Below are 22729 nucleotides of genomic sequence, written 5' to 3'. Positions count from 1 at the left end.
GGTGTGGTAGTAGCTGAGAGTCCTCCTCAACACATCGCTTGAGATAATGGCAAGTCATTTATAACGTTTGACATAAGAGTTTAGTCTAAAGAGCTTCAAGGGCTGCAAATGCTTGTAATGCTACAATTTTCTGCTCTGCATGCAACAAGCCCAAAAGCCTGGATCTGTGATGGTCTGGGATTGGACCAGCGTTCTGATGGCAGCACTATTACAGAAGACTCCAGCACAGACATTCCAGCAACATCTGCCGCCTTCAAAACCACAACTTTTAGTGCATGTTTGTCCAAAACAGTAAAAACGAAACACATTGTGGTCACATTCCAAAAGCTGAGGACGAGTTCTGGACTGCTGGACACCTCAAGACGAGTTTACAAGGAATGAGACAAAACGACACCTGAAACTCTTCATCACCTGGTAGCCTCATCATCAGAACATCTTTTAAGTGATGAAGGAAAAGAAACAGAACTGTACTGAAACATTATAAAAGGTTGCAGCAGAGATGAAGAGCTAAAGATGAAACAAAAGTTGTAGCAAACCTGCTAAATAATAAAATTCATCGTCATTGTAGGAATTGCTGTTTTTATTTTCATGTTTTTAGAGTTCCCAGTGTTTGTAATCTGGAGGATTAAAACATCTGTTAAATTGTTCTTTAAAGTAGTAAAACTGTCCCCCTTAATCATAGCTGATGGCTCAGAATGAGATAAATAAAGTAATGTAAATAAAAAATTTAAAAAGTTCATTCAGCTTGACGTCTTTGGCTTTCAGAAGGATGAACGCTGACAACATGCTCTGAAACAAGGTGGGATTATAGTCAAATTCTCTGAATTATTCAGAAGGCATGATGCATCCAAGGTGCTTTAGAAGCAACAGTTTCAGTTTTCATGGAGGTTTATGAAAATGTCAATACTTTAATTCAAAATTTTACGTTAGTTAGTTTTCATGTATTTTGTAGTAAAAACTGCATCATCCTGAGAGTAAAATTTGAAAAATCATCTTGTTTCCTGCAGGAAGCAGAGGATCTTTGTTCCGTTTCACTTCACGTTGTTCTTCAGCCAGGTTCCGATCTCATCCCTGTTCCTCTTCAGCCACTCCATGTTGTTCCTCACAGTCTCCAGCGCCTGCTGCCTCGGCATCTCTCCGGCACCGGCGTCCGGCGTCAGCTGGAAGAAATGCTCCATCTGACGAAGCCAAGCAGAGGAAACTCCGTTTGGAATCAAAAAGAAGCATCAGATTTAGATCAAGAGCTCTGTTCAGACATTTAAAAGGGAAAATGATTGTAATGATTCACGGCTTTAAAAAAAAACAAAGACGACTCTGACCTTCCAGAGCTGGAGCTCGGTGTTGTAGGTGGTTGTGATTTGATTGGGCAAGCGGCCGAGGTTTCTGTCGTTGATGGTGTATCTATAAAAACAGATCAGTTGTTAAAATTTAAAGGCGAGTAAAGCCCAAGACTTTCCAGAGCTCAGACATTTTCTCTCTGAAAAACTAAATATCTAAAACACAGTAGAAAATCTGTTTGAGGGACTGAAACCAAACGCAGCGAGGAGAAATTAAAATTTAGCTTCGACATTTACTTTTTCAGTTTTACAAAAGTCCTTGAATGAATTAAGTGCAATATAAACTCCATAAAAATGACCAGAACAAAAATGAAAACACATTTTGTAAAATAAAAATAAAAAGAAAATGATTTCAAACTTATTTGTTTTTAAAATAGAAGATGAATCTGATCGGAGGGTTTTATGTTGTGTTTTAGCTTTTACTCGTTTCTTACATTTAATTAATTTATTTATTTATTGATGATTTTATCATCTGCTGGAGTAAATTAAATCAACCTTTTTGTTTTTAAGACGCTATAATAAAATAGAATTGTTATTCTTATTTAAAGTAGTGGTGAAAAATCTTCAATACATCAAAATATCTTAAGCCTCAGCAGCTGAGTGTAATATTGTGAGCAACAAAATAAAAAAATCATTTTAATAAAACTAAAGCAGAAGGACCAAAAACATTCAAAAGTGGGAAAATTTTACAGACATGTTTTAAAAGATGCAGTAAGTTGAACTTCTGCAGGCTGAACCTTTAAGACGTCTCCATCTTTTGTCCAAATTTCTCACATTTTGTTCAAGTAATTCAAAATAACTTTTTTTTTTTTTTTTATTATTAATTTGTGGAATTATTTTGACTTTACCAAAAAAAAAATACTGATTTAAAGTATCCAGACTTGACAGTTTTCACTGAGGTGAAGGACAAAAAAAAATGTGTCTCAAACTGACTAACATGACTTACAATATAATTAAACAAAAAGATGTTTATCGCTTATCAGCAAAGATTTTCTGCTTTAAAATCCTCAAAGTGCTGACTCATTTTATCTTTTTAATCTTTATGAGATAATAAATCACCAATAAAAAGTTTTCACGTCCCTGGATATTTTCTGTTTTAATTGCCGTCATAAAATCCACTGTGTTCGATATAAAAAAGGCATTTTTGACCAAAACAAACAAAAACCTAAACATCAATGGCAAATCTATTTTCTACTGATAAATATATTTAATTCAAATTAGTGACTGTATAAATTTTCACCCCCTTCCCTTCAGTATTTAGTCCAAGCACCTTTGGATGGAGTCTGTGTGAAGTCTCATTTTGGCACATCTACACTAAAACTAATTATTTTTTATTTTTATATTTTTAAAGAAAAAAGCCACTCCAGAACAATCACATTGTTGTTTTAGCTTATGTAGCATTTGTGCTGGAAGCTTCGGCTCATTATTTTGCTGTAAAATAAATCTACTGAGTCATATTTCTGCAGACAGCGTCCCATTGTCCTCCATGTTTCTCTTCGTTTACATTTTACCCTTTGTCTTTACAAGCCTTTCATGGCTGGCTGCAGGGAAGCAGCCCCATAGCATGATGCTTTCACCACCATGCTTCAAGGTGGGGGACAGTGAGCTTATAGGGATGTGCAGTAGCATTCTCTTTGCCACTCTCCCATAAAGCAGAACCCAGTGAAGCAACTGGGAATACCGATAAACTGGAGAATAGACCTTCCAAACACATCCATCCATTTTCTTTTCCTGCTTCTCCTTTTGTGTTCGGAGGAAGCAGGTGCCCATTTCCAGCCGTCAAGGATCAACAGGTGAGGACACCCTGGACAAGTAACCAGTTCATCACAGGGACACAGAGACAAACAAGCATTCACTCCAACTGACCTGTTGACCAGGTAGTCCCAGTTTAAAGTGGTCCAGTCCCAGGCCATGGTCTGACCCAGCGAGTTGTACGACACGTAGCGCACCACGGTGAACACATCCTGACTCCTCACCACGTTCTCATCTTTAGTCGCCTCCAGGAGCCTGTGGAACAGAGGAAATGTCTTTGTTGCTCGTTATGAGGATTTCAAGCTGCAGATCTGATGTGCACGAAGACCATCTCAAGCAGACTTAAAACTCAGTCTCTACATCTTCGTCTACTTCGCAATTTGTTTGTAATAAAAATACATGTTGGAAGATTAATGGACTTAAAACATTTTTTTTAAATCAAAGGAAAACTGTCACTTTAAATGTTCAGTGGGTGGGATTTAGTGACATCTAGTGGCATAAACTACAAAGTGCAAAAAAAAGAAAAAATCTTAAGACAACATTTAGTTTATCGCCTGGAGCTGACGTGTCCTGTCTGTGCACATCTGTTAGCAAAATATCTGATAACCCATTTGATGGATTTTATTGAAACTCTGGATGTACATCTACAAATAACTTACAGTCCCCCAAATATAAGATGGTCAGCACAGCTAACTTACATCAGCCTACACAAAATCTACTATAACTTGGTCAGTTTTACAGATGTTGAGCTAAATTTTGTGTGGTAGTAGCAGAGAGTCATCCATATGATATTCTTTGAGTACTAACACATCTCATAAGAGCTCATTATATTGCATGAGATTGAGCATGATGTCATTTACAAGATTTGATCCAAAACTCTACAACAGTCTCCACAAGATGAAATTGTGTTTTATTAGGAGGAAAAAAATCATCGTCTCATTTATTTATTCATCTTTTTATAAAAGCTCTCAGGACCTTTTCTCTTTTCTTAATAATAATAAGTTTGTGCTAGAGGAAAATGTGTCTTTGAACACAGCAATACTCTAAATACATCAAGCTTCATACAGAACAGATATTTGTGGCAAAATAAATATCAGCTGAAGGTCAAAATAATGTTAAAAAAATGTCCTCCTTTTCAAAGTTTTTATTCCTTGTCTAGTTCTGCTAGTACAAACATTGACCTTTATAATCTATAAAAAATTAAGCAATAAGTCCGTTTCAATCCTAAACTTAAGCTTTGTTTTCAGTGACCTCCACATTTATTAATAAAATGGAAAATTTTACAGTTTCAAAAGTGTTTTCGGTTTCCCAAAGGGCAGCTTCTGGACTTGAAAGCAAAGAGCGAGGAGGTATTTTATTTACTTATAAAGAAGATTGACGTCCTCCACAGAAGCCAGCCCGTACAGCAGCTTGTCCTTCTCCTGAGCCAGAGTCGAGTCTTTGTACCTCTGAAACATGATATTCCACTTTTCCTCAGAGCCCGAGTTCCTCATGCCGTAGCGATACACGAGCAGCCTGAGGTTCACAGGAACGCTGATGCAGGTCAGGAGGGGAAAACGGAGATAAAAACACATTTTTTTCAACAAATGCTTTATTAGAAATCATGATCAGTGTTTGTAAAATGACTAAACTCAACCTTAGAGTCCCGTCGATCCACTGGTCAAAAATATGAGAGGCTTGATTCAGAGAGTCCTGGTCATTCATCTGACATGAGATGGTGAGCACAGTTTCCCTCAGCAACCTGAAACAAACATTTACCACAAAAAATTAAAATAAATAAAATTAAATAAATTAAAAAAAAGCAGCAGCATTAACTACAAGCTAAAAAGAGCAGAACAGTTGCAACAATCAGCTAAACATGCTGAAATGAGTAAAACTGTAGCTATCCATTTCTATTTTCTAAATGTATGGAATTAGTTAATTACCAAAACAAATGCTCAAGCTAACATTGGAAAAACTAGCAAAAACGTGCAAAACTGTAGGTAAAATTAGCAAGAGAAACTACAAAAAAAACCCAGAAGATATTAAAATTAGTAAATGCTGCTAAAATTCACAAAACAGTAGCTAAAGAAGCAAATATGTAGCCAGAATTAGTGGATTTGTAGCTAAAAGCAGCAGAATGGTAGCTACACATTGACAGCAGCAGCTGAAGAAAAAAGGATTAAGTATGATGAAGCAGATTTCAAGCAGAACAAAGTTTTTAAGGGAATTTAGGGGGATGTTAATAGATTTCTACAGGGATTTTAATCTTAAATAAAGATAAATATTCTGAAAAATAAAAAAAAGTTACCAATAAAAAAATAAAAAGTCACTGCACAATATTCCCGATCAAGCTGAACATTTTGATTTGTGAATTGTTGAAAAAGCACAAGGTATGCAAACGTAGTTTGATGGTAAAAATCTTTGAAAAGAATCTATAAACCCACAGTATGAATGTTGACTCAGCATGACTGACACAATAACTGATGGCTTAAAATCTTATTTCTGCTGCTGCACCTTTCGGTTTGCGTTCCTTCATCCTTCCACCCAAGTCGAGTAGAAATCGGTTTGACGTGTTGACGAAACAGTTTCTAGGAGATAAAAAGTCAAATACTTTGTTTATTTTAAGCCAAGAAAACAGCAGCATCCAACCAGACAACATTCTGCAGTGCTACAACTAATAATAAAACCTTAAATATTAAGACAATTTAAACAACCACAGTTAAGAACATTGACTCAAAGATTTAGGATTTGTTGGATTTTGAGCTCAATGTTAAATTTAAACTGATTTGTGTATTCCAGCTGGAAGTTTCAACATCGTGGGTTTCCAGATAAATGCTTGTTGTGACATCATTCAGCTGTGCTGCTCACCTGAAACAGCAGGTAAAGGTCGTCGTCGTTGGACAGCATGTCCCGGACGTAGGCGATAGAAGCGGCCACTCGACTCCACACGATGTAGTCGGACTCATTTTGAAGATACATGGTGAGATTAAAGGCATTACCATAATCCACAACATCAGCCCTAATTGGTGAAAACAAACTTGTTGTGGGTTCACTGGATTAGCTCTGGAATGTTTACCAAGTGTATTTTTAGTTCATACCTAGCAAGAGCAAACACATCATCGATGTAGCTTGTTCGATCAGCTGCGTCGAACTCCTGTTAAAATAAACAGTGATTTCTACAGCAAATGAACACATCTAAAAAAAAAAGAGATTAAAATGCAAGTTCGTTTAAAAATACAGTGAGAACTCCAACGGCTGAACAACTTTGTTAAAATTTGCTTTAAAAAAGTTGAAACTGAGTTAAAAGAAGCAGCTCCCTAGGCAAAAAAATTGAAATAAAAAAATAGCTAAAAGTAGAAAAATGCTAGCCAAAGGCTAAATGAAGCAACAACTAGTTAAAAGCTATAAACAGCAAAACCTTAGCTAAAAATAGCAAACGTTAGCTGAAAGCTAAATGTAGCAAAAACATTAAAATTTGCAAAGCCTGGCTAAAAGCTTAAAGTGGCAAAAGGTTAAACACCTAAATTATCAAAAGGCTAATTAAAATAGTTTAGAGCTAAAAGTATTGAATGGTTAGCTAAAAGCAAATAATTGCAAAGGTCTAGCTAAATGAAAAAATATCTAAAACTAGCTAAAAGCAAAACGTTATGGTAGGACAAATCTGTTGAAACGGTGTTCAATAACGATGTGAATGTTTTGAAGGAAATGAAAAATATCCAAGTTTATCTTTGGCAAGATATTTTGGTGTATGAACAGCTACAATTAGCAGAATGTACGGAGAAGTTGCAAAAAATGTACACACACAAAAAAAAAAAAAGCCTTTACACAACAACAAGCAACGCAGTCGTGAGCGATGCTGATCTGAGGCCAGCTGTACCGAGTGGTTAGTCTGAAGCTGCTGACTGATGTCAGTCCACATGTGGTCTTCATGATTGACTCTGTAGAAGCCAATATGGTCATTATTGATCTTCAGCAGTCCGTCTTCTGCTGACGAGTAGTTCCCGATGACGTGCTCTGAAAGGTTTGGATAAAACAAGTCAAAACATCAACCATCACATATTACCCCACATTTGCTGATTTATTGAATTTTGAGGGGTTTATAGGTGAAGTTGTGATTTTAAAGTGATTTGAACAACAAATGTGAACAAAAACAGAAAACTTGACTGAAAAATGTATACATCACATTCTCAATCTCTAAATGTTTTCCCCTAAACCAGTTGATTAATTTATGTTTATATATTTTGCTGAAATGCGAAGCTTTGTGCTTTTTTCAGCTCCGCAGAAACAAGTTTTCCACGAGAATTTCTCCATTATAATTTTATTGGTTCTTATTGATTCCAAGGCCTGCTGACATTCCCACAGCATGATGCTGTCCCCACTGTGTTTAACTGTAGGGAAGACTCTCTCCAAGTGCCAACTGCACTAGAGACGGGAATAAGTAGGTACCTTATGTTCTTATGAATAAATACTGTCCAAGTTTCTCAGTTTCCACACAGGAGACGTGACAACAAAAGCTACAAAATCGGTTTCAAAGAAGCTAATTTTATTAAGTAAAACATCAAAATTTAGACTTTTTGTGGCAAATACTATACATATACAGTACTACTAATATATAGCATATTTAAATGTTGCCGTGTGGCAGCAGAAATCTTAATTTCTTTAAAAGCTGAGTTTGAACACTGTACCTGCACTGTCTTTGTCAAACATCGTCACCATGTTCTTGTCACTCTGCACAGAATGCCATTTGACTGGAATTGTCCACTTGTATCTATAACAAACACAATTAAAGTCATTAAAACACTGACATGCACCACAAAATCAGAACTCATCTATTCACAGCGCAGACATCTTAGTTTATTTAAAAAGGTAATGGCACTAAAATCAAGTTTTTAATAAACTGCTCACCGAAAAGGTGAAGGAGGCTTGCTGGCGTCAGCTAAGGGGTCCAGGAGAAAACGCCTCTGGGTCAGTTTGGCTTCGGTTCCTGAGGCGATCAGATCCACGACAGGATAACCCATCTGCTTGGTCCAGGTGTCCATAACCTCTGCAATGGGCAACCCACTCACCTGGGATAATATTCAGAAATTAAACTCCTTTACCTGCTTCACCTCATCTCATTAGAAATGATCCACAACTTCTTTAGAACCTTTTTAACCTCTCCAGGTTCTGCAATGCCTCCAACTGGAGGACGACCGCCATAACCACTGGGCCAAGCCTGATTTAAGCATTCACGTTTAAATCAGAACAAACCATTTAAAGCTAACGTACTTCTGCGAGAGAGGCCCAGAAGTTGGCCGTTTTGGCATTCTTGAAGTGGTAGTCTTGTAAATATTTCTGTGGACAGGAGAAGAAGAAATAAAGAAATAACAGTCCATCACTCAGCTGCTGTGGTCAAATGAGCTAAAGGTTTGAAAACTTCACGGTGACTCACTCTGCAGCCGTCTCTGAACACATCTCTGCCCATCCAGTCCTCCAGCATCCTGAGAACAGATGCTCCCTGGAAAATGTCAGACAGTTCATATTACACCAGGATCTCTTCTCAGTCAGGCATATGAAAACACTATAACTTTAAACTGAATACAACTTTGTTACCCTGTTTTATTCAGTAAAACAAGGGATCAAGGACAATTAAACTTTAAACAAGGGATAACACCCAAAATTTGAGATGTTTCTTTGCTTTGACACTTTTGATTTGAATGAATCTTCTGCAGAACTTGAAGACCTGTTGAAGAGCAGAGAAACAACTAAGACTTACAGGACAGTGATCCTCGAGGACCATGACTGGGCACCACAGATGGTAATTTTTAGTGCTGGTTATCAGGTTTGGTTTACAATCCTGATCGTTGGTGCTTAAATTTAGGGTTTTTTATTAATAATTAAACACTAAATCTATTCCCATGATTGCTTCTAAGGTTTCTTGTTTCACACCTTGCTGTAGGAGATGGCGTCGAACACAGAGGTGATTTCTGCCGGACTCGACACGTTCACGATGATCGGATGAGATGAAAGGAGGGCGTCGTTCACCATGACGGGAAGCACGTCACTGACGATCATGATGTCTCTCTGTGGAACCACGAAAAGACACGTGCACGTTTCAAGCAGACCAAGACCTTCAGAGCAACAGTTTGTGTGTCTAAAGCAAAGCTCACCATTTCCCAGGAAGGTTCGGCCTCCTCCACTCCGATGTACTCAAAGAAACTGGCAAAACCCTCGTTGAGCCAGAGGTCGTCCCACCAGTCCATGGTGACGATGTTTCCAAACCACTGCAAAAGGTGAATGAAGATGTAATGACCTTATTTTATTCATCCATCCATCCACTTTCTGCCATTGTTGTGTAGTGGAGAAAACGGGTCCAGGAGGGAAACCCACGTATCTCCCCAGGGAGATCATCAACCTCCTCCTGAAGGATCCCAAGACAATCCCAGGCCAGAAGAATTAATTTTTGCATAATTTGCATGCCCTGCAACTTATACACCAAAGAGACTTATGTTTTTCCCATATTTATAAACCAATTTTTGGCTGCGATATGAATGTTTTCATTCATTCCGACATTGAAAATATTGAACACAACCATTTTCAGCCATTAGATGGCACTCTAGCAGTATGACATGCCGTTGTATCATGTAATGGGTTGAAGTGACTATTAATGACACAATCGGCTTGCCATAGCATGCCACCTTTGTCCGTTTTGCCTGGAGCGACCATCAAATCAGCTTCATTTCGTTGCACGGCCCCAGCGAAATGCAGCTAATTTGACCATTGAAGTGCATTTTTTAAGTAAAAGTTCAACTGAGCCACACTTTTATCACGGGGGATCCGTACCCAGAAGACCCGTGATAAGTGAAAAACTACGAAGTAGGAATAGTACAAGTAGTAGTTTATTTTATTATTTATATAGATTAAGGCGTTTTAAATGATTCCCACACTCTTGCAATATTCTAAACAATGTTTCTAAACTCTTAACACTCTAAAAGAGCACAGAATGTCATGACTTCAGCTTCTTGCCTCATCTGCTCTTTGCCACCTGCAAGTGCTCTTGGCCACGCCCACTTCTCCGCTCTGCACGCTTAACAGCTAATCAGCTGTTTAACTGCAGCAGGAAGTTTATCCTACAGTAAGGGCTGCACAAAGCTGCAGGAAGAGGCTTTCTGCTGCTCTGGGCTACACAAATGTGCAGCAGGTGATAAATAATTTAAAATAATTTTAAATAAAAATTCCATGCCAATCGTGCGGCTCATCCATCAAATCAGCCAATTGTGTGTCATGCCCAATCTTTTTTTGAAAAACCACGATAAAGCGAAGCCGCGATAAATGAACCGTGAAGTAGCAAGGGACTACTGTAATGTGGAGCAAACAAATAATTGTTTTATGTGCTTATCTTGTTAGATTTCGAAGAAATGTGCAGCGTTCCAACTTCCTGATTTCCTCCCTACGCGTGCTCCCAGAGCACGGAGGCAGCGAATACTTTTGAAATGCAGATGATTTTACCATTTAAGTGCATTTATTAAGGAAAAGTGAGACTGAGGCACACCTTTACTATAATGTCGAGCAAACAAATAATTGGTTTTAGGTGGTTATCTTGTTAAATTTTGAAGAAATGCACAGCGACTCGTCCCTCTGCGCGCTCCCACGAATTGGCTTTTAAAATGCAGCTGATTTGACCATCAAAGTGCATTTATTAAGGAATAGTTAAACTGAGACAAACAACTGCTATAATTTCGAGCAAACAATTGTTTTTGAGTGTTAATCTTGTTAAATTCTTGTTAAAGTCCTCCCGTGCACACTCCTGCGGCCACCATTTGGCAGCCAATCGATTGTTGGGACAACGCCACCCCACGTTTCAGGGTTTGCAGCGGTGATGTTAAACTCAACGCAGCAGCAGCGACGCATAATAGATGCTTATACAGCGAAGTGACATATTTATGTTTTTTCCACTTTATTAGACATATTTGGACTGATGCGACTTATACGGCGGTGAGACATGTACGACGGAAAATACGGTAACCCTAAAGAATGTTGTCAAACACTTTCTGAGCAGCAATCAATGATTTTTATCAGAAAGCACTACATTTTCGTTACATTCCCTGCACACTAGCAAAGCTATTTTCAATACCTGCTGGGAAATCCCTACATCTAAAATATGTAATGAGGTTTCCTCTTTCAAATGACAAAGAATTCTTATTAGAATATGTTAAAAATAGGATTCAGACTGATTATACTGGGGTATTCCCAATTTGCAAGAGAAATCAAGCCATATCTCTGGAACCTCTCACAATCAGGATGACCTGGGTGACAAAATGTAATTTTAAAAAGACGGGAATCTGCAAACGTGCCAAGTTTAGTTTGACCAGATATGACTTGATCCCTGATTTGATGTACGAGGTCACAAATGAAAGCCACGCTGTTCCTCCTGAGTTCAAGGCTTTCCATAAATTCTCAACTATATCGTGCTGGAAAAATCATTTTCGGTGCATAAGGAACAAGTTACTGGTTTAGCAAAAAACAAAATAAAATACCATCGGCACTTTAGGGACTATAAATTCTTCTGTTCCTTTTTGTTATATTATTACAAATGTAATAATTTATTTCAGTAAATAGCTTGATAAAAATAAATGGATTAAAATAAAACATTGTTTTCCATGCAACAAATGAGCACATTTCCTACAGACGTTATTTGTCCGCTTTAGTAATCCACTCTGGCATGTGTGTGTTCATGACTTAACCATAAAAGTTAAAGGTTCATTGCTCCGGTCATGTGGGACTGCTTTACTACAAGTCATAAACAACTGGGAACAACCCATAAATCCCGTAACTTCAGTTCCTACAACTTTATAGACCGTCCTTATCTTCTGCAACAGTAAAACGAATGATACGACAATAAAAAGTTCACACGAGTTTTAACAATAGCTCATATTTTAATTATTTACATATCTAGAACTTTGATTTCTCTTTTTTGGTTTGTTTTAATGCCAGCACCAAAGGAGAAATTGTTAAAATCCAGATATAGAACTAAGTTGATCAGAGCAGGTTCTGTTACCTGGTGGACCAGTTCGTGGGCGATGACGCTGGCCACCCGCTCCTTGTTGGAGGACGACGACTGGTCCTTGTCATACAGAAGATTGGTCTCCCTGTAAGTGATCAGACCCCAGTTCTCCATGGCACCGGTACCAAAGTCAGGGATGGCAATCTTATCTGGGTCAGAGCACACAGAGTTCTCTGAAGTGACGTCATGTAACGTTTTACTGCATCATTCTGCTCAGACAAGGAGCTCTCTATAACCAGATGGATGAGAACCAAATTATATTTTCATTGGTGATGCTTCCACAAGATTTCAAATCCTACCGAGCTTTGAGATGGAGTAGGGCATGCCGAAATACTCCTCAAAGTGGTCAAAGATGATTTTGGTTGTGTTCGCTGCATACTCCGCTGTTGCCAACTGACTCGGCTGGGCGTAGATTCTCAGCTGCAGCAAATCAGAGCAGGACTGAGACTGCAGAAGTCTGAAGGCGTTATATTTTCTTAACGTTTTTATAGCGACACGTTTTAGTCAACTTACAGGAATGCCACTGGCAGATGTTTTCTGCACATACCCAAACTTGTGCACAGCGAAACAAACCAAGTAGGTACTCATGGGAATGGACTTCTGGAAGGACGTTTTCATTTTACCGCCAGGAAGTTTTTCAGGAGAGCCCTGGGAAAACAAAGGAACATGCTGATGTAAAGCTGAATGCTCTATGCCTTTAATTTGATGCACATGTACCCACTATGACTCATACATCCAAAGGATTTACACTTTATAATTCTCTGCTTTTATTTTGAATATTTGGGTGTATGTGTTGAGTGGTACAAACATTCGGCACAGTTTTACCAGAAAGTTTATCTGGGCTCATCATGAAGCACCATGTTCTACTTGGTCTTGGACTATGGTCTACATGGCACTCATTCTCTATTGTACATGCAACTCAGACCTTCTTTAAAGCTCAAATAATATTGCTAACCAAAGTGGGTTCAAATATCACATTTGGGTTCCTCCGGGCTCTTTACATGGACTCAGCTTAGCGCTACTCAGGTCAGCCCAGCACTGGTTAAAATTTACATCGGGTGGTCCCACTTTTTAACAACTCCTCTCAGAATCTAGACCAGATGGACTTGATCTACGTGCTCTGATCAAAGGAAAGGGGGCTACGGCTTTTTTTGGAAATGGTGGCAGAAAATAAGGAGTGTTTCGTGACTATTTCTTTTTTATTTACTTGTTGGACATAAGTTTCAGGCAGCTGCACTACGACAAACTACTTACATCGAGGCAACGCCAGTATTAAAAAGGGCAAAGCAAGTTGTGCTGAGACTGGACAATGTGTATCCAAGCATGGCCCATAGGAGCCCAACATATGGTTAATGTTAGATGGGTCGAAACAGAAAACTTTGGTGGCCTGATTAAATACTTTTAGAGTTTCTGATAACTGGTCATCCTATTGACTTTACTGGTGATTTAACAAGAAATGTTATGGTCATATGTAACACAATACCTAAAGTTTTTACTTCTGATATAATTTCTTGCTTTATTTGTCTGGTATTGACTGGTATAAGTCCTACCACTGGTGGCATGTTGGACAGAGCACCATATTGCTCATCATGAGTGATGGAAATTGTATAGGTGGCTTTCTTGTTGGGTTCATCAAAGCAGGGGAAAGACTTGCGGGCGTCCGTTGGCTCATGATCAGTTGCAGCAATCTTCCTGGTGAGAAAAAGTAAAAAAAACGGATCAACTTTCCACTGCATGTTAGGTTTTCAGCCAATAGTGTCAGGATGTGGTGGACAAAAGGATCCAAGGAACAAAAGGATATAATTAAATGTATTTACATTAAACTCAAATGACAAAAACACAAAACTAAAAGATCACGACAAACAGCTCTTTGGGAATCGCACTGAAATCTCTCTTTCTGTTTGTCAAGCTGTCATCTTTGATATTTTCAAATAGTTTAACAGTCAATATCTAGTTCTTTGTAAATGATCAGGTACAAGGACTGAAACTGAGGGGGGCTAAGTTCAAAGTTCAAGGAGAAACTTTGGACAATCTTCAGAAAACCTAAAGAACAGTTGATCAAAGATATTTTAAATGGCATCACTCCTAAACTGCTTGTTTTCTTGTCGTCATTTTAGTCCTACAGAAAGTTGTAACACAAAGTTTGCCATTTTGCCAGTAGAAGTGTCAGATCTTACTTGGTGACACCCTCCTCTGTGTAGATGACCCTGTAGAATCCCACCACAGAGCCGTTGAGCCAGCCCTGGAAGTCCAGACTGAGGACATAAACCTCTCCGGGTCCAGAGATGGGCAGCTCCTCCGCGGCCTCCACCACCACATACTGCTCAGGTTTGTATTCAAAGCAGTGCTTCACCTCCACCTCCCTCTGCTTCCCCTGACTGTCCAGGACCTTCAGCTTGGGCATGGTGCTGACGAACGTCTCCCTGATGTGCAGCCACAGGTGGCGGGTGGATTTACTGACCTCCACATGGATGTCCACAGTACCCGTGTAGGTGTCATCGACCATGTCCGGCTCCAGGTGCAGGTCATAGTGGACCGGTTTTACATAATCAGGCAGACGGAAATTCTTCCAGTCCCCAGTGGAGTCAGATGAAGGCTGGCAGGGCCCTCTGCCAGGTGGAGGGGGCTGTGTAGGTTCTGCTGTGGGTTCTGCTGTAGGTTTTGCTGTGGATGAGGTGGACCTACTGAGGCCCACCCCCAAACCCACAGCCAGGGAGCAAACCACCGCCGTCACACAGATGATGGCTGCATGCTTACCTCGAATGCAGTAGCGCTTCTCGTTCTTCTCATAGTCAAAGCTCTCGGGCATCCTGACTGCCAAACCTGGAAACTTCTCTGGTCCGAAGCAGGACTTTGGCTGAAGCTGTAAATCTGACCTGAAGTCAGAGCTGCAGGGTTGTTGTTTTGTTTTCTTTTGGCTCCCGCAGTATTTAGATTAGCCGTGTGCGAGCTGAACCAAAGCCCGACTCCTGTGGTGCTGAAGGGAGGAGAGAGAAAGGGAAGAGGAGGAGAATTGACGAGACAAGAGAGAATCTTGCACTTTCAGAGGTTTATTCTCTTACTGGTGATGTTCACGCAGCGCTTTCTGTTAAACATCTACAATATGCCTGGAAATCAGAAGCTAAAGTTCAACTTCCATCCATGGTGTGTCATAAAATCGCAACAAGAACAAAAACAGTCTGATGACTGCCAGAAACTTTGGTTTGGCTGAGCTGAAACTGCTCCGCTGACCGTGGATACCAAAGGGAGGGATTGTTGTTTGGACACGACTGTGCGTGGTGTCATGTTCAGGATAACAGTGATTACAACAGAAAAGTGAGAACTCTAAGCCAAAGCAATGGACTGATTTCTTTGGCAGCAGCCCCTGATTATCATATTACTGTATCTCATAGAAAACATGTTTTAACAGAATTAAGCTGGCAGACAGTTATGACGTAATCTCACAAGTGCACAGGTTGTTGAATAACACACTATTTTTAGTTCTTGGAAACCACAAAAACTTGCAGCGTATACACTTTTGTAGGAGCTTTAAATGTTTTACATACTTGAGTCAGGTGGAAACGCTTAATGTGAAACAGGAGTTCACAAGCATGTCCTCAGTCATCACGTATGAACATTTGCACATAATTCTCAGAGTTGTTGGTCCCTAAAGAATGAAAAATAAAACGTGCATATGACATGCAGACTCACTGTGCAAGTTATGTTAATGATTTCTATGTTGATGTCTATACTATATGAAAATCTCCTCAAACATCACAAGTCATGCTTGTGAATGATGTCCACCAAACATTTACAAGCAACTGCAGCCCAGTAAAACACTACCTTAAAAAAAACAATGCTGTGATTTTTTATTTTTTTATTTTTCTTATGGCCACGTACCTCCAATGGAGAACTCTCAGAGCCTTCTATGCCATCAGAGAAGGCCTAAAAGTTACGCACATCTGACACATTACATTACATGTTTAATTATTTTGTGAAAAATAAATTTTTTTCAATGTTTGTTTTTTGTAAACTACTTCGCAGAGGAGCAAGAAACTTATTTTGATTAACCAATCAGATTCTTCTACATTTTTGTCTCCAGGCAGAAACATGTTTGAATTTTCTTTTGCACTGGTTTGGACTTCACTGTCAGAAGAGAAGGCTGAGCTCAGTCAAAGTCTCCTCAGTATGAGTTTGTTTAATAACCAACAGGAAAATTAATCAGTGTTGATGTGGAAAGGGTGGGACTAAACACAGGTCGCTGAGCCTTCAGGAAGGCCTTGAAAGTTTTGACCATATAAATATTTGTGATGCATTTTTCAAAAATCCACAGAAATTGTTGCCAAAAAGAAAGGTTAAATATGAACTATAGCTTTACACAGATAATTTTCAATATTACTGATATATTTTGTTTTCATTATATGATTAAATTTGACAGAAGCAGTAAATTATGTGCATTACTATTAAATTTCAGTTAGAATTATTGAACTTTGTACTCGAACACATGAGAATGGGTGAGCTGCTTTGCATGCTGGGTAATACTGGGATAGAAATGCGTAGAGTTATTGAGGTATATTTTCAGATGGGTTGTCCCCGTTTGTTTTTCTGATTAGTGCTGGATTGGCATTTATGTTAACGTAGTTGTGACTAAAAAAATGGCACCATAAATCAGAGGTTTTAGATGATTTATTAAAATAGAGAAAGGTTGTTGAAATGTGAAACTGGAAGTAAAGTGATAAAATCGGACTGCGACTCCGTGATGTCTTTGACATTAGTGTTTATCAAGTTGCTACAACATATCTTAACTGAAGGCCGATTTCTTCTAGTCACTGTTTGCCACTGCATAACTGAACACGTCATGAGATGGGAGTGCATCTCTAATCACGAGCAAACACCATCGTCATGTTGTTTTTAAAAACAAAATGTCAGCAGATTTTGGTAACCAGTCTCAGTTTGTTTGGTGGATGGAAAAATATCTTGGACATTACTAAAATCAGTTTACTTTGTTCTGTGTACGTAACAAGTTCCCCCGCCTCTCACCTTAGAGATCAAGCTTCAGAGGAGCTTGAATTCCACTTCAGTCAGGAATTTAAATGCTTTTCTGTTTTCCCACAACAGAAACCACAAAAAAAAAAAAAAAAAAGTGAAAATGAAAATTCACCTGGTGATAAAGCGGAGTGATAAAGAAAAACTCCCATTTCTTCAATAACTGCTAAATAATTTCCTAATTAAAACAAAAAAAAAAAAACAGGCACATAATCTTATAAACTCTGGATTCTGAGCAAAAAAATAAAATAAAATATATGAAAAGGTAACACTGTAACACACGTTATAGTGAAAGACTTGCCTTGAGAGTGATTCCAGCTCTTTCTCTGCAGGTTCCTGAGTTCTGGGCGGAGTCAATGAGCAGCAGCTGTGGGTCATCTCCTTGACGAGCTCCAGGAGTAAATGTTCCTTTCCCTGCTGGAGCATTACATACCATCTGGTATTACTATTGGTCTCCTTGTGATTAAGAATTGGACTTTTACCATGTCTTGGCTTTCCTTCAGCTGCTCCTCTGCTACTCCAGTTGTTGCCCATACTAACCACTACAATCCTTCTGCTACCCCTCAACCCTGGACCATACCTACCTGGAATCCTCCTACATACCATTAAGAAATAGACAACATGTTCATTACCTACCATTCCCTTCCAGAAGTCATCTTCCTCCTCAGATTTCCCAGGTTCACCTGTATGAACTGTAAATAAAGTCACTCTAATTATTTAAAGAGCTTGACTCTGTTTGCTTCGAGTTTTATTAATTGTGATAGAACATTTGAAGCTGTACTTTCAGATAGTTTATCAAAGTTTTTAGTGTGATGAATATAATACTGTATTAAAAAGGGCTATCTTTGAACATGTTCTCTTTAAGGAGGAGCAACTTGTGTGTGCGAGACTACTTTTTACACAAGGAATCAAAAAGGTGTACTTTTTTCCAAAGTGTTTCTGTAGGTTTTGTTAAAATAGATAAATTATGGCAGCAATAAAGCATCACTTTGATTTCCTGTAGGATTTATGCTTCGGTGACGATGGTGTGGAACGTCATGATGCATGAAATCCTCTCATTTCGGAGTTTAATTAGTATTTTTATCCTCCAGAGCATCTAAAGAAGGTTGATTTATTTGGCTGTGTTCTCATTATTAGTCCTTTTTCCTTCTTGGTTTAGTTTTCGGTGCAGAATCAAAGCGGTCTGAAGAAAACTTATAACCTTGAGCGTCATTTATCTTTACTGTCTTTGTTTTGCAGCGATAAGTCGAGTCAGATAAGACTAATGTTTCCTCTTCCTCATCCTTGACCGGCACCAAACCAACTGTTGACCTGCACTGGTTCAAAACATTTGTTGTCAACCATTTAATTTACGAGCTGTGGATGATAGCAGGCCGTAGCACCAGAGTAGTGGTTGTAGTTGCAGTGAATACTAGTTGTTTGGCGCCGATGGAATCGTCACCACAGAAACCTACAATTACCCTCCTACTGTGTGCGTAAATAACTGTAGTGTGCTGTTCATGTTTTCAGTTTTAACAAATAAAAGTGACATCAGACATGTTAGCATCATTGTCACATCACTGAAACATGTAGCCTGATGGCATGAACTTTGGGCTCAGGAGGAGGAAAGTGGTTTTCTTTCATATGGGATGTGGAGCAGAGCTTCAGATTTCCAGAGTGGGTCAAGAGTTTAACTGGTCAGTTTATAAATGTGTTGTAGCTGGGTTATTATTTTGCTTGTAAAACAACAACAAAAAATATATATATTCCAGAATTTTCTACCTCTGATAAAAACACTGGATAAAATACAGTATCTTTCTTGTATTCTTCCGTCAAAACTACAGGAAAATACATTTTTCTGGTATTTTTTATTAGAGGAAGAAAATACTAGAAAATATGTTTTTCCTGTGGTTTTTGAGACGGCAGAATAACCTAACCTTTTTTTTTTATTTATTTATGTATAGTTCATATTTAAAAAAAATATTGGAAATGTGTTCCCGGTAGTTTTTCCACAATAATAAAATGTTAACTTTGTGGACTGTACATGTGAAATAACCATCAAAAATGGTTACGTTATACTTCTTGTGGAAAAACTACTAGAAAAATGTAGTTTTCCTGTAGTGATCCATGTTTTATGTCAAGCCATGCCCATAAATGTGTTTTCTGTTTGTCTTATAACTTCACTCTCATTAGCTTCACTCAGCTCACCTGTGCCACTCCCAGTCTTCCTCCTGCTGCACGTGCACTGTAGTCTCTATCTCTCTGACCTGTCTGTTTATTCACGCTCTCGGATTCTGGGTTCAAGGACCAGGTCTCACTAACTAAATAGTTTGTTTGTTGGTCATACAAGTCGCGTTCACGTATCACGTGACCTGGCTGTACCTCCGTCTCTCCACACCTTCCTTCTGTCTGACGTCATTGAAGCTGCTGCGTCCCCACCAGTTTTTAAACTGCACAATTTCAGCTGACCCCCATCAGGAGTTATTTTTCTGATAAACCTTCTTTTCTTTCACTCCTGTGTTGTGGCTGATTTACCGGGTCATATTATATTATAATAGATAATTTTATTTAAAATAAATAAATAAAATTCCAGCTGAAGAATAACTTCTCATTTTAGGTTGTTTATTTATTTGTTTTGTTTGTTTTACAGTTTCCTTAATTAGTGTTTTTGGAATCTAGTAATGTTGATGTAAGCACATGAGTTTTAATCTAGGAGTTATGTTGTGCACAATGAGTATTTTTCAAATGCAGTGACTAAGTAAATTTAGTAACATTCAGATGTCCCATTTTTTCACCTGCCTTGAACGCAGCATTACTTTAGTGAATTCGCCTTATAATCGAGCTGTTTTTGTTACCTTTTTTGCAATCTTATTTGTATAAAATAATAAAAAATAATAATAATAATCTGTATGCCTTTTTATAACTGTCTATTGTTGTTGTTGTCCACTGTTGTCATCATTCTTTGTTGAAATCAGGTCTCTCTTGTAAATGAGTCCTCGAGGCTCAGTGGGATTAACTTGTCTAAATAAAGGTTGAATGAATGAAAAAATTCTGGAGCAGCAAGAAAATTTCAAGTCTCATTCACAGACAAGCTGATCCGCGCGCTCGTGTAGACTAATTCATCCACAGCAGGTGATTTGTGCACGAGTTTTTGACTATTTCATGTGCACAGAATATCCCTACTTGTGCAAATTGAAAATGTTAAATTGAAAACCTGTTTATGCTTTTATAAAAAAAAGTGGTGCACTTGTGAATTTATTTTACACTCTTGTTGCTTGTGCGAATACTTTTGAGACTGATTTATCTTCATATCTGAGAGGCACCACTGAAGCATCCAGACAAAACCAGATTCAGGAAGTGCAGTGTCTCTGCAACACCTGCATCCTCTATTCCCTCTCAAACTGGAACAAACCAACACTTACTTTAAATGCACTACTTTTTCATCTGTAAATATCACTGCATACTTCATAGCTGCATTGTCTTGCTTTATTGCACACAAGAATACACCTCAGAGTTCTCCCTGAATAGCTGGAACTCGTAAAAATAATTCAGCGTCAGTGCCAACGGTTGAAATCTGTCACTAAATGTTACTGAAAGTTCATCTATCAAAAAAAGACCTCACAGCTAATTTGAAAACAGTATCGGTTTCAATACAATTACCATATTTTAGGCTACTTGTTAAACCTTACACATTTCACACAATCACAGAGATGCACTTTTACAAAAAAAAGTACTTTATTTCTCATTTAAAAGTTGCTTTTTCGTCATCATCTTCATGATAACCAGTTTTGCTAAAATACATTCTCAGCTACACACTGCACATTTAAAAATAATCACTGTTTTACGAGTGGAAGACATTTCTATTAGATTTTATGCAACAATGGACTGTTTCAGGGGTCAAATGTGCTTTTTTATTTCTTCAGACATGCAATCTGTTCAGGTTTTAAAAGCAAATCACTCAGTTCAACGTGGAACAGCTTGTTTCTGAAGATGATGCAGAAAAGCACAATTTAAAGCATATTTATTTATTATATTTTAAATGAGCCAATGGGATTTTGTGTTTGATTTTGTGTTTTAACTCAAACACATCAAACTCCAAATCGGTGTGGTGGAATAAATCTAATTATTTTATTATTGACCTACAGGAGCTGAAGTGCCTTGATCCCCAAATTACAAGCTACAAAAAGTCCAATCTTTGTGTGTTTGCAGTGTGTGTCCACTCGGTGGCCTCGTACAGCAGCTCATCAAGTTAAACCTCTGACTGCAGCCCAGATTGGAGGAACAGTTCCTCCACTACCCACCACAAACTGCAGAACTGGGGGTTTACTGGTTTTCTCTCCTACTGCGCTGATTCTTTGAGCTGGTTTCCTGACAGCTGCTGTCGGACTGAGAGCTTTGAGCTGGCAGCATCGCCGAGTTTTCTCCAAACCACCTGTGAGGAAGAAACAGTCAGAGACGTCAATAACTCTGAGCATTCATGTCTCAAACAGCAGCTCAGAGTTGATGGATGCTGAATAAAAAATAAAAAATAAAAAATTGATGTTTAAAACTTCTGTCTGATCAGCTGGTTTCTTCAGATTCGGGTTCATTTTGAAACCTTAAGGTCATCTCAGATCTTAAAACTAAAAGTTAAAATTAAACCTACGTTGCACATCTCTCTGACAATGGCCTTCTCCTTCTCACTGAGATCTTCGTCATATTCCCTCAAGCTCTGCCTGTCAAGCCCTTCGTGAACCTCCAGCACCTAAACGCACAAAACCACACAGGAGTTGTTAGTTTAACATTTAAACATTTAAACTGGATTATTGAGCATGCATCAGGATATTTAAACATTTAGATCAGCGCAGAGTTTAAAGCATGAACACAGGAGAGTCTGTTCACCTTCATTGCGTGGACAACAGCTTCTGGTTTCTGACCCAGAGGGAGGTAGACCCCTGTGGGGGACAAGTCTCCACTGGAGGTTTGAGCTGGGTTCTGCTGAGGGAGAGGAGAAGAACACAGTCACCAACACTAAATCCATTTTCAAGGTTACCATCACATCACTGGTCCAAAGTTATCCAAGCCCTGATGATGGGGCTGCATGATGTTTACCAAAGTGTTAAAGAAGAACATGATGAAGAAACAGGAAGTGAGATCAGAGCTGCTGCGTTCACATGTGAGGATCAATCAGCTGCACCCATCAATATGTTAAACCAGTGGTTCTCAAACCTGGTCCTTGAGGAACGCCATCCTGCATGTTTTTGTTGTTTCTCTGCTGTGACACACCTGAATTGAATGCATGTGTGAATAACAGGCTTCTGCAGAACTTGAGGAAGTAATTAAATCACTGAATCAGGTGTGTTGGAGCAGCAAAACAACTAAAACATGCTGGATGGTGTTCCTCAAGGACCAGGGTTGGGAACCGCAACATTTTTTTCCAAAGGTCCACATCAAGATGTTTAAAGCAATCAAAGGGCCGCACAGAGAATTGGAAAATACATTTTCTTTATGATAGATAATTAGATCTTTTTTCAGGCTTTTTCTTATTGTGGATGGATGGATGGATGGATGGATGGATGGATGGATGGATGGATGGATGGATGGATGGATGGATGGATGGATGGATGGATAG

At 38.7% G+C, this 22729-nt stretch overlaps 2 protein-coding genes across 2 annotated transcripts in view; both read right to left on the bottom strand.

Annotated features, from left to right (window-relative positions):
• Positions 1-562: 562 nt before the first annotated feature.
• LOC119426965 (glutamyl aminopeptidase) lies at positions 563-15706 on the bottom strand. The gene is made up of 21 exons (XM_037694539.1): positions 15660-15706; positions 14292-15091; positions 13665-13806; positions 12628-12762; positions 12414-12534; positions 12109-12263; positions 9221-9334; positions 9000-9134; positions 8503-8568; positions 8340-8405; positions 7977-8137; positions 7757-7839; positions 6949-7085; positions 6170-6225; positions 5940-6090; positions 5586-5659; positions 4726-4830; positions 4452-4622; positions 3204-3344; positions 1320-1401; positions 563-1178 (listed from the first exon to the last, which is right to left on the bottom strand). The coding sequence occupies exons 2-21, from the start codon at positions 14921-14923 to the stop codon at positions 1032-1034; spliced, it is 2874 nt and encodes a 957-aa protein (XP_037550467.1). The 5' UTR covers positions 14924-15091; positions 15660-15706; the 3' UTR covers positions 563-1031.
• A 5191-nt stretch (positions 15707-20897) lies between these two features.
• Positions 20898-22729, bottom strand: part of LOC119427436 (coiled-coil domain-containing protein 85C-A) — a 16836-nt gene continuing 15004 nt past the window's right edge. The window contains exons 3-5 of the mRNA XM_037695052.1: positions 22000-22092; positions 21764-21862; positions 20898-21550 (exon numbers count right to left, since the gene is read on the bottom strand). Of these exons, the coding sequence (XP_037550980.1) occupies positions 21458-21550; positions 21764-21862; positions 22000-22092 (285 nt within the window). The 3' untranslated portion in view covers positions 20898-21457. The remainder of the gene's footprint in view (positions 21551-21763; positions 21863-21999; positions 22093-22729) is intronic.

This window comes from Nematolebias whitei, chromosome 21 (genome assembly GCF_014905685.2).
Source record: "Nematolebias whitei isolate Nwh7 chromosome 21, NemWhi1, whole genome shotgun sequence".
Lineage (NCBI taxonomy): Eukaryota > Metazoa > Chordata > Actinopteri > Cyprinodontiformes > Rivulidae > Nematolebias > Nematolebias whitei.
The sequence above is the reverse complement of the archived record's forward strand: the minus strand, read 5'-3'. Positions and strand labels throughout refer to the sequence as shown.

What these genes read in the sequence shown, in the direction of transcription:
- LOC119426965 (XM_037694539.1), bottom strand. Translation starts at nt 14,923, where the DNA reads ATGCCCGAGAGCTTTGACTATGAGAAGAACGAGAAGCGCTACTGCATT. An exon ending in CCGAACCTTCCTGGGAAATG is followed by an intron (nt 9,135 to 9,220) that starts GTGAGCTTTGCT and finishes GTGGTTCCACAG; the next exon opens with AGAGACATCATGATCGTCAG. An exon ending in AAGCCTCCTTCACCTTTTCG is followed by an intron (nt 7,840 to 7,976) that starts GTGAGCAGTTTA and finishes TGTTTGTTATAG; the next exon opens with ATACAAGTGGACAATTCCAG.